The sequence below is a fragment of the Hipposideros armiger genome, unplaced genomic scaffold (genome assembly GCF_001890085.2).
Source record: "Hipposideros armiger isolate ML-2016 unplaced genomic scaffold, ASM189008v1 scaffold_59, whole genome shotgun sequence".
Lineage (NCBI taxonomy): Eukaryota > Metazoa > Chordata > Mammalia > Chiroptera > Hipposideridae > Hipposideros > Hipposideros armiger.
Genome location: NW_017731409.1, coordinates 4,369,085 through 4,380,955, shown reverse-complemented (window position 1 = coordinate 4,380,955; position 11,871 = coordinate 4,369,085). Strand labels below are relative to the sequence as shown.

The following is an 11,871-nucleotide window of genomic DNA, read 5'->3' as shown; positions in this document are numbered from 1 at the left end:
ATCTGTATATCCTCATATACCTAAACCATTTGTGTATCATTTTATAAAACCATGTGAGACAGGTATATTTACCATTGTCATTAGTTTACAGATAAGACCACTGAAGTCCAGCCAATCAGCAACTTGCATATGGTCCTACTGTTATTAAAATACAATTAGGACCAGAATCTAAAATCTTAACTTTAAATCACCATGTCATTTCCCAAATATTCCTTGCAGTTTCTATGTACCCCTTCTCCATTCCAAGTTAAAACTACTCTTTTCAAAACTACCCAAGCTCCTGATTCCTATGGATTTTGTGCCTGAATTACCTTGAAGTAAGCCTTGCCTCCGCTGGCCACTCTCCAGGACAAAATAGGAGTCTCTTGACTTCCCTTTCCTCACTCCTATAGCTTCTCTGAAAATTCCATACTCTTTCACCTCTCAGAGTTGATACAGGTGGCAGGGAAAAGTCTGCTCCGAGTCTTACTATATCCTTCAGGCACACATTAGAAATAAAAGTAAATTTAAAACCCAGTTACCTTTTGATTATTAAATTCATCCCAATGTATGTAAGATTTGAGAGATAATATTTCCCCCAAGGCCACTACATCCGAGATTTTCACACATGTTGTGAAAATTGTATATGGAAATGATCATCTGTATGTGAAAAGCGAGGCGAGCTGAAGAAAACAGAATCAAGAGGAAACAGTAACTATTCCCTTGCTTTTAAATGCCAAGTGTTTAAAAGCTGGAGTTTACAATCTGAATAGCTATGAGAACTGCAAAGGGAAGAAAGTCCAACTTGGCCAGTGAACTAAAAAAAAAAAAAAAAAAGTGGTCCTAACCCCCTCAGCTAGGCTCAGCTGTGTTCACAGTGTTAACCCAGAATTGCTGCTAATTCATTCATCCCAGGCAGGTGATATGCAGTAAAGACAATTGCTCCTATGTCACATTTCCCCTGAGATAATGGAAAGAATGACACATACCTTCACCAAGCAGATGAGCTCTATGCTTGGAGATGAACTTCCCTCCACCTGTGAAAGTGGTCTGATAGTAATACCATAAAGGCTCTGGGGTATTTCCTCACCCCTTTAAACCCTTTAGGCTCAGCATTTCACCCTTCCAGCCTCTTTGCTTTGGGCTTCACAAAAGGCAAAAGAAAAAAGGTACTAGAAAGGGGATGTTAGAAAAAGATTTAAACTGCATTCTTAGGGGAAAACTTTAATCTTGTCCTGGGGATGTAGTTTAGCATATGTAATTGAACCACTTTACCATTTAGAGTTACAGAAATGAATTCCTTTCACCAAGAGATAGTTTCATGCATATACTGCAACATGTAGGTATATTTGACATACATTATTGATATCACATGTTTATTAAGAGGACATTCTATTAGAAGGTAATCCTTAAATGGTTCCTATAAACTTTATTTTACATAATTACCTAGGAGAAAATAGATATTTTGTAACTTTTTTTTATTTTATACCACTACTTGGTCCTTCCTTTTTTTTTAAAAAGGTTTTTATTGGGGCATTAGGGGATGGGAACAGTGCTGGGGAATTGGGGGAAGGGGAACAGACAAGTTGCTGTCCTTTTGTTCTTCAGTCTAGTTGTGGAGAACTTTGCTTCACTGGCCCAAGTTGGCACCATCATTGCGCTCTTCCCGGGTGAGGCAGATCAGTCTACGGCTTCTGGACGGCCACTCACGCTGGCTGCTGGCTACACACGGTAGCCCATGGCAACCCACTGCAGCAGTGGCTGCAGCCTACGCGGTCGCCTGTCAGCCCAGCTCCAGGCTGAGCTGTTATTCAGCATCTTAGTTGTAGAGGGCAGTGTCACTGGCCCTCATATGTGGGATCCGAACCGGGGCCCTCTGGCGTCCCAAGCCAGCTCTTAACTAACACGCCACTCGGCCGGCCCGGTCCTTCCTTTTAGGTGCTAATCCCCTGCTTTGTAACCTCCATTTTCCTTTCTTCCACCTGTCAACCTCAGAGACTTTCATATTCCTATTACCATAATTACACTTTAATTTCTGGTCCTATCTACCTCCTCCTGATAGTCTCATTTGCTGACTCTCTTCCTTGAACTTCATTAGATTTGAATGGGGAACTTCATTGGGTGGATAGCCATTAGCTCTTGAAATTTTGTGACTATGAATAAGATGACCTATTTATTCACTTGCTCATTTTAATTACAAGGTATCATATCACTCTGGGAAGGTAGAAAGATGCTCATAAATATGTAGATTGCCTTTCATACCTCAGAACATAAAATCAGTTCATACCAAGGAACCTAGCCATTGAGATCTTTGACTGCAGTGTAATTTTATTTATTTATTTAATTAAAAAAAAATCATGCATGTTCTCTATTAGTGATGTATAGAAAGCTATACATCTCCCCCTTGTGGTTCATGTTAGTGTCTGCCTTTTGCATGTCCAATTTCCTCCAGTTTCAATCTGTCCCAATAAAATGCTGTTAAAACAATCTTCCTAAGCCACAATTCTGATAACACTGTGTTACTCAGACTTTTAGTGGCTCCCTATCAACTGCAGGATAAAATTCAAACTCGTTGGTATGGTTCACTTGAAATTCCCATGCTAAACTCTCCGCTTTTTGAAATCCTATACATTCTTTAAGGCCCAAATTCCTCTTTCTCAGTCCCCCATCTGGCAGTGGTGCTCTAAAACCATAAGCTTCCACTAATTATAGGTACTGTGCTCATTTTATCTCTCAGATTCTATTGTGAATATCTGGAGAGTAGGAAAGGACAATGTCTTTTTCATCTTCCTGTTGTCCACACAGTTCCTTGCACAACAAAAGCACTCAACAAATGTCTATAGAATTTAATAAAATAAATACAGTGGTTAGTAACATTAAAAGTCAGCATCAGGCTTTAAAAACAGAGGATGCATTTAAAAATGAATCAAGAAAAGAATTGTATAGACCAACCCTGTCCAGTAGAAATATAATGCAAGTTACATCTGTAATTTAAAATTTCCTAGTAGCCATATTAAAAAAAACAGGTAAAATTAATTTTAATAACATATTTTTATTTAGCCCAATTATTTCAACATGTTGTCAATGTAAAAATTGCTAATAAAATATTTCACTTTTTTTCTAAGTATCCTAAATCTACTGTCCAGGATGTATTTACAAGACATCTCATTTCAGATTTGCCACATTAAAAGAGCTTCATAGCTATTATGTGGCTACTAGCTACTGTTAAAAAGAAGTTGAGCCCAGGGTAGGAACAGATCCTAGTCCTGACTGACTACTGAGTAGTTTCGTTACCATAGACAAGACCCTTAACAACTTATTTTCTTGGTTTCCTCATTGAAAAGGGGAGACATACTTTTCTTACTGTCAACAAAAGTTCCCAGTCTGAGGTGCAGAAAAGAAGAGGCTTTATTGAGGTGAACAGTTTGCAAACCAGAGAAATACAGCCTCTGGTGGAAACCAAAACTGTGCTCCACTGAGAATAAGGGGAGTCCGCTTTTTATATAGAAAGTTCCCACCCTGGTTTCCAATTAGTCCATTTTTATGCAGTTGAGGAATCCAAATGGCACTGTCCTGATTGGTTGGAATCACACATTTTGATTGGTTGTCATGGAGCAGCTCTGATTGGTGAGTATAGATGTAAATGAGGAAATAGCTACACAGTTCCAGAAGAGGCAGGTCTCAGTCCACTGAGGAAATAGCGTATCAAAAACTCTCTTGTGGGCCGGCTGAGTGGCGCATTGGTTAAGAGCTGGCTTGGGACGCCAGAGGGCCCTGGTTCGGATCCCACATATGAGGGCCCGTGACACTGCCCTTGCTGACCAACAGCTCAACCTGGAGCTGGGCTGCCCTGAGGCGATGGCATAGGCTGCAGCCCCTGCTGCAGCAGGGTTGCCATGGGCTACCGTGTATAGCCAGCAGCCAGCGTGAGCGGCCAGCAGCCAGCGTGAGCGGCCAGCAGCCGCAGTGAGCGGCCGTCCAGAGGCCAGCGACTGACCTGCCTCGCCCGGGAAGAGCGCAATGATGGTGCCAACTTGGGCCAGTGAAGCAACGTCCTCCACAACTAGACTGAAGAACAAAAGGACAGCAACTTGCTGTTCCCCTTCCCCCAATTCCCCAGCGCTGTTCCCCTTCCCCCAATTCCCCAATAAAAATCTTTAAAAATAACAAAACAAAACAAAACAAAACAACTCTCTTGTAAGGGTTGACTCAGGTGGCAGGAGCACAGTGCAGGAGGCTGGGAGGCCAGTCTGTGGCTTTTCCCTGAAGTGCTGGGTGTGTCAGAGGATGCTGTCAGCAATGGATGCTAGACTCTGCTTATGAATGTGGTCCCAGTTAACCACAAGAAGCCCTTCTTGGCAGATATATTTTTTCTTGGGGTTCACATTACTAATCTTACAGGGTTGTAAAAGCATAAAATTAGAAACTGAAATGAGGACACTGAAAGGCTGAAAATGTCATACTAGTGGAAGGCATTATAGTTATTACAAGAATAGAGTAAACTCTGATGGCACTAATTCCTGCACTGCTTCTTAGTACACCTGTGACTTTTGGTGACTGTTGCAGATCCTTACCAAAGGTTGAAATATTAAAGATATTTCAATTTCAGCACTTCAGTGGAGACAGAATTCCCATATTAGCAAACCCAATTAAACTGGCTTGCATTGAAATGGCTATTAAGGAAGAATCAGGGCACCAGTCACACACATTTTGAGCTCCACAGGATTGGGAAATGATGCAGGGATAACTGACCTGCCCGTTTTCTATTTACATACTTTATGCCTGCCACTGAGGTGCTCCCGTGATACAGAATGAAATGCGCTTCCCATCGCTATGTTCTCCAGAGGACTCTGGGATGGTCATTTATTATTAACATTTTAAGTGTTCTTTTAGGAGACTGTGCAAAGCTCTAAGTGCCTCTTCCCAAACACTTGAGTTATTGCTTATTCAGCTGCTGAGATCTGCTCTATCATTCTCACTGCCCTAAGAAATAGTTAAGGAAAAAAATACTGAAATTATAATTTTAGCTTTAATGTGGAATAAGGCAAGGCAGCTGAGAGGCTGAAACAAAGCTGAACGTGAGGAACCTTTGTTGTGTATTGTGACTTGCCTTTCTGTCAGCCTAGACTTAGACGAAGGCGCCTGTTAGAACTTTGCTCAGTTCAAGGTCCCTTTCCCCTTCCTGCCATAGAGTCCCCGTCCCTTCCTCTTTCTCGGAAGGTTTCCCAAGTGCCTACCGCTGTTGCCTAAGAGACGAGGCCCTTCTCTAACAACAGTTGCTAAGGGGCGGAGACTTCGATGGTTTCCGAGACTAAATCCTCCAGGTTGAGTACTTGGGGCGCATGCGGCAGCCTTCCCTTAGCTCTCGCGAGGTGTCGTCTTCCCGGAAGCACAGCAGGACCTTCGCTGTTAACGGCGTCGCGATGTGTGGGGACTGTGTGGAGAAGGAATATCCCAACCGGGTGAGCGAGTGGGCGCCGAGAACTTCCCGCTCCCTTGGCCGGTGGCCGGCCGCTGCGGCTTCTCAGACCGCCGGCCGGCCTTCCTTGTGAGGCCGGGCGCGGGGCGGACTCAGCGGCTCTGCCTGTTCCAGTGACCCGGTAGCTGTATGTAGGCACTTGACAGCGGCTGCGGCCTGCGGCGGTCCGTTCCCTCTCGTCCCCGCCCGTGTGGCTGACATCAGCCGTCCCCTTACTTCTCTTTAGCTCCAGGGGACAACAAAAGAAACCCCACTACCATCAACCCAGTCGACAGCAGACACCGCCCCCCCTACCCCTGGTCTCATCCTCAAGTTTGATTTGATGAAGTTCAATCTTTTTCCTGAATTCTAGCGCTGGAAGGGACCTCTGAGGTCATTTGTTCAAACCCAGTTTTGCAGATGAAGAAACGAATGCCCAGAGAGGGGAAATCACTTGCCCAAGTTCACACTGTAGTCAGTATTGAGAGCCAAAACTAGAATTGAGGTTTTCTGGCTGTTTTGTTTGTTTGTTTGTTTCTTTTTTTCTTTCTTTTTTTTGTTTTTTTTTTTTGTTGTTGTTGTTACTTTCTTTTAAATCTCTGTTCCTCTCAAGCTCAGGAGCTTGCCAGAAGCTTGTTTACTCTCATTCATTCAAGGTGTACTTACTGAACATTTATATGTGTTCATATAAACGAGCTAGCTAGATTGCTAGGCCAGAGAGGCGTACCAAAGAAGAAATAAAAGGCAGCTTCTGTGCTGCCTAAGATCTTACATTTTAGGGGAGTATGTGATTAACAAGAAATGAGTAGTACAGTCCATAAATGCCACTCGAGTTTAGAGAAAGGGGAGCGCAATAGGAGAGAACACTTATTTTCCAAAAGAAAGGACTTCCTTCAGTTGGGAGATGAAAGTTAGTTGTGACAAGGGTCGAAAAGAAGGAAAGGAGGAGCTGAAGGCTGGGGGACAAGGACAAGTACAAGGATTCTTGTAATGAATGGTTGGGAAGTAGAAAATCTCTATAGTTGCTTCTGTCTCTTAATATTTTGAGTAATACAGTCTTTTGGGGAGGATATATTACAACATGAAAACTCACTATGGTACAACCTCTTTGAGAAGAGGGTTAGCATTATCAAATAAAGTTAAAGATGTGCATAACGAATGACCCAGCAATTCCCATTCTAGAGATATAAATGCATGTGCATATGTTTCTGGAGACTTTTATAAGAATGTTCCTAACAGCGTTATTTGTATTAGTAGATTGGAAAAGTGTGATATAGTCATAGAATGCAACACCATGAATGAGTAATGAAAGTGAATGAATTGGAGCAATGGCTCTGAAGGAGGAGCGATTTCGCCTCCCAAGGGACATTTGGCAATGTGTGGAGACAATTTTTGGTTGTCACATCTGGAGGTACTACTGGCACCTAATAGGTAGAGGCATTATGCTGTACATTTATGTTTCACACACTCTTCTGTATTGTGTTCTATTTCATACATTTTTTAAAGTTTAAAAAGATGTTTATGAATCCCATAATGAACACTGTACATTACAGAGACCATGAGGGAGATGTTTGCAGTAGAGAGAATTAAAGAGATTAGGTTGGATTCTCAAGAGTTGAGCTAATCAAGAGACTTAAAATTTTGGTTATGTTGAGAAGTTTAGATTTTACACTTTGGGCATTGGGCAGCCATCAAGCAAAACTGAATTGGGAAATTATTCTGAAATCTGTTATTTAGGAAAACGAATCTTATGGCTGTATGTTGAAACGATGGGATGGGGGAAATGTAAAAGGAGAGCCCCCCCTCCCCCAGAGTATTTGGGGAGCCATGGCAACAGTAATGTGGGTGTGAGATAACGGAGACCTTATTTCAAAGAAAGGATTAGCAGGTTTCAACCAATTTCATGTAGGAGGGAAGAAGGAAAGAGCTATTGATGATCTCAGGGTTTTCAGTGTAGGCGACTGGGAAAATTGTAAGTATCATTACCAAAATTGGGGGTCAGATGGTCAGATTGTTTTTTTTTAATCATGTTTTATTTCAGGTTGAGAGTATAATACCCAAGGAATCAAGTGAAAATATAAGACTGTAGTTTGGGTGCAAGGTTGACACAGATGAGTCAGCCAAATAAAGGTTTCAAAATAGAAAGGATTTATTCTCTTAGGAAACGAATATAGAGAATCAAGCAGAATCAAGGACTGAGCTTCAAGGAATAAATTAAAAAGTGAAAATAAAGTATAGGTAGAAAAGTAGAGAAAAGGATTGAGGTAATTGGAAAACCAGGAAAGTGCCTTTCATAAGCACTTTTCTCCAATTTTATTATGTTCTGAAATAATTAAAGAGCTGTCATGAGGAAGAATTAAACTTTTCTGTGGAATTTCAGAAGGCAGATTTAGAAATAATTAGTGGGTGGATGCTAATGGGTTTTGAATCAGAATAAAGAACTTTCTAACAGATTTTCAAAAATGGAATAGGTACTCCTTAGAGCAGGGGTCGGCAAACTGCGGCTCGTGAGCCACATGGGGCTCTTTGGGTACGTTCCGTCTCAAAAGTTTGCCAACCCCTTCCTTATAGGAATTGAACTCTTCCTGTTGTTCAGTAGAGGCTAACTGACCATTTGAAATCCCAAGGATCCTTCCAGCTCTTGGATTTTTTGAAGTCATGAGGTATTTTTAAGGGCAGTAAGAGCAGAAGTCACTTTGCCTTATCTTAGCAAAGGGAAGAGTAATAACATGGTGGTAGCAAGTATAGTCCGCTCATTCAAAAAATGTGGCAGAGAAAAATAATGGAGTAGCATGTTGGGAAGCTCTAAGTACAGAATGAGTAGTTAATACATATTTATCTTTGGTTTCATGAAATTTTCTGGAGTTTTGTGGTAGATGTTTTTCATAGACTAGAAACACATAGTGATGAATTCCTAACAGAGCTCTGGCCTACTTGCTTGTAATGTTACACTGAGAACTTGAACTGAAGCATGAATCAAATTGGAAATTATCCATATTAATTTCCTGAACCCATTTTTTTTTACTCAACTGAACTAAATTATTTTTTTTCTTTCAGGAAAGTGTTTAGCAAACCAATTGGAGCTGTAACTCTACTGCATTTTCTAAAATTACTCATTAGGCACAAAATTGCAACAAGACACTTCCACATCAAACTGGAAATGAAACCTATATTTCATGTAGTTCAAGTCTCAGCTTTAAACTTCTTAGTAATGTAGCAGCAGTACAGAAATGCATCATTAATTTAGATTAATCAGAGGGAAATGATCAGTGCGAATTAGTGATATGTTTAGATTAGAAATTACATGTTTTATGCATATCACTTAAAACTAAGCTACCAAAGTTCATGTACTCTCATTGTTGCTTAGCATTAAATAATAATTAAATGCCGAGTGATACAGAATTAGTAAAACAGTTGTAAAATGGGTGCTTTAAAAATGATATTCTGCACATTTAAATGCCTTTATTAAAAAAAGAACAGCTTCAAATCAATAACTTACCCTTCTACTAAAGACTGGAAAAACAAGAGCAAACTAAACCCAAAGCAAGCAGAAGAAAGAAAATAATAAAGATTATTTATAAATTGATGAAATAGAAAGTAGAAAAACAATAGAGAAAATAAGCAAAACTAAAATTTCGTTCTTCAGCTGCACCCTTCTAGTTCAGTCGGTAGAGCATGAGATTCTTAAAATTTCGTTCTTTAAAAACTATATTCTCCATTTTTAATTTTAAACATTCCCTGACAAAACATATATACTGTTTGGTGGACCATCTGAAATACTAGTTTTCTGGGAAAAACAAATTAAATTGTTTCAATCCTTATCAAAATAACTGCAACTTTCTCAAATTTATAAGATTTTATCATAATATACTCTCATACTAATTATCATCATAGTATTCAACCATTTATTTTTGCACACTTGCATACCTTTACAAATCCTCAACCAGGTTTTATCTGAATCACATTTTCCAAGAGTATTTAATGTTTGCTTTTTTTCCCTGTCTTCTCGAAACTATTATAGCTTCTGTTATTACTGTGGCGTTTATTTAGATTGAATTCTATTTTTTCCCCCTCCTACTAAGAGAGCCTCAAAAGATTCCCTGAACATTGGGTGCTTTAATTTACTTTCTCAAATTTGGATGTTAATAATCTTACCTCATTGATGACCCCCACAGCTTTCAAATGACCAGAGCCCTAATAGAAAGCCCCATCCGTTTCTTATATAGCGTACTTGCGTTTTGCCATTGCATGTATTTTCCTTACCTCACAACAGATAACACAGATCACTTTTCTCTTCTCTCAGTGTTACTTTAGAGTTTACATTCTGCCTACTTATAAGGTAAGATTACAGAGGTTAGGCCACATTATATAAGATGCCTGTGTTTATGGGTGCAGTCCTGTTCAGAGTTCTGTTTACATGAAATTGGTATTTAGAGCTTTATTCTCTTAAGACTGTTTCTCATTCCTTAATTTCTTGGAGTCCTTGGCACCCAGCTTTTACAGATTCAAGGCAGTCTCAACTCAAACCCCAGCAGGCTTTTCCGTAAAAGTTTCTAAGCTGATTCTAAAATTTATATGGAAATAAAAAGAAGCTAACTAGGGCTGGCCGAGTGGCACATTGGTTAAGAGCTGGTTTGGGACTCCAGCTCTGAGCAGCAGGGCCCTGGTTCGGATCCCACACAAGGGCTAGTGACACTGCCCTCTACAGCTAAGATGGTGAACAACAGCTTGACCTGGAGCTGGGCTGCCGTGAGTCGCTGGCAACAGCATAGGCTGCAGTGAAGCTGCAGTGGGCTGTCATAAGCTACTGTGTGTGGCCGGCAGCCAGCGTGAGCGGCCTGCAGCCAGTGTGAGCTGCCAAGAGCCGCTGTGAGCGGCCGTCCAGAGGCCAGCGACTGATCTGCCTCACCCAGGAAGAGCACGATGATACCAACATGGGCCAGTGAAGCAACGTCCTCCACAACTAGACTGAAGAATAAAAGGACAGCAACTTGTCTGTTCCGCTTTCCCAATTCCCCAATGCTGTTCCCCTCCCCCAATTCCCCAATAAAATCTTAAAAAAAAAAAAAGCTAACTAGCCAAGTTATAGGACTACCTGATTTAAAGATGTACTGTAAACCTATAGTAATCAAGAGAGTGTGATATTAGTGCAAAGATAGAGCTATAAATCAAGGGAATAAAATAGTCAAAAGTAGACCTACATATCTATGGTCATTTGCGATTTCCACAAAGGTGCCAATGTGATTCCATGGGGAAAGGATAGTCTTTTCAATAAATGTTGTTGGAACAACTGAATACTCATATGGAAGTAAATGAAATGATCTTTCATGTCACATATAAAACTTATTTCAAAATGGAGCACAACCCTAAACCAACAAAGTACAACTATAAAATTTCTAGGAGAAAACCTTCGCAACCTTGGGATAGGCAAAGATATCTTAGAAGACAAGCACAAATAATGAAATTAAAAAATTTGTTAAATTGGACTTTGTAAAAATAAAAACTGCTTCAAAGGACACCATAAAAATGGCAAACCGATGACAGGGAGAAAATACTTGTAATATATCAGACAAAGAATTTGTATATAAGACATGTAAGGAACCCATAGTTCAATAATAACTCTCATATCTCAAGAAGAAGGTAAACAACCTAACTTTAAAAATGGGCAAAAGACTTGAATAGAGGCTTCACAGAAGAAGATACATGAATAGGCACCATGAAAAGATGCTCATCTTCATTAGTCATCAGAGAAATGCAAATTAAAACTATAATGAGATACCATTTTACATCATTAGAATGGCTAAAATAAAACAAAGACATAATACCCAGTGTTGGTGAGGATGTGGAACAACTGGAACTCACATTCTGGTGGGAATAGAAAATGGAAAACTTTGGAAAACTGTCAGTTTCTTAACAAGTTTACTATATTTTTACCATATGACTCAGTAATTCCACTTATAGTAATTTACCCAAAACAAAGGCGTCTGTCCACACAAGAATTATACATGGACATTCATCGCTTTATTCATAATAGCTAAAAACTGAAAAGAACCCAAATGTCTGTCAACAGATAAATTCATGCAATGGAATAATACTTGGCAATAAAAAGCAACAAACTACCAATGCATATAGCAACACAGGTGACTAACATGGACATTATGTTGAGCAAAAGAAGCTGGGTGCAAGAGTATACTTGTATGATTCTGTTTAGATAAAATTTTAGAACAGGCAAAACTGGCCTAGAGATAAAAATCAGATCAGTGGGTGGATGCCTCAGGTGAGAGAGGAGTTAGAGATAGACTGTAAAGCATAAAAGAACTTTCTGGGAAGACAGAAATTTTTATACCTTTTTTTTTTTTAAGATTTTATTGGGGAATTGGGGGATGGGAACAGTGCTGGGGAATTGGGGGAAGGGGAACAGACAAGTTGCTGTC

General features: G+C 40.1%; 1 protein-coding gene across 2 annotated transcripts in view; it reads left to right on the top strand.

Annotated features, from left to right (window-relative positions):
* Window positions 1-5,264: 5,264 nt before the first annotated feature.
* CHURC1 (churchill domain containing 1) overlaps window positions 5,265-11,871 on the top strand; it is a 19,465-nt gene continuing 12,858 nt past the window's right edge. Inside the window, exon 1 of one of the 2 annotated variants that reach the window (XM_019641332.1) lies at window positions 5,265-5,441. In XM_019641332.1, the coding sequence (XP_019496877.1) occupies window positions 5,278-5,441 (164 nt within the window). In that variant the 5' untranslated portion in view covers window positions 5,265-5,277. The remainder of the gene's footprint in view (window positions 5,442-11,871) is intronic. The other variant, XM_019641334.1, reaches the window with a different exon arrangement.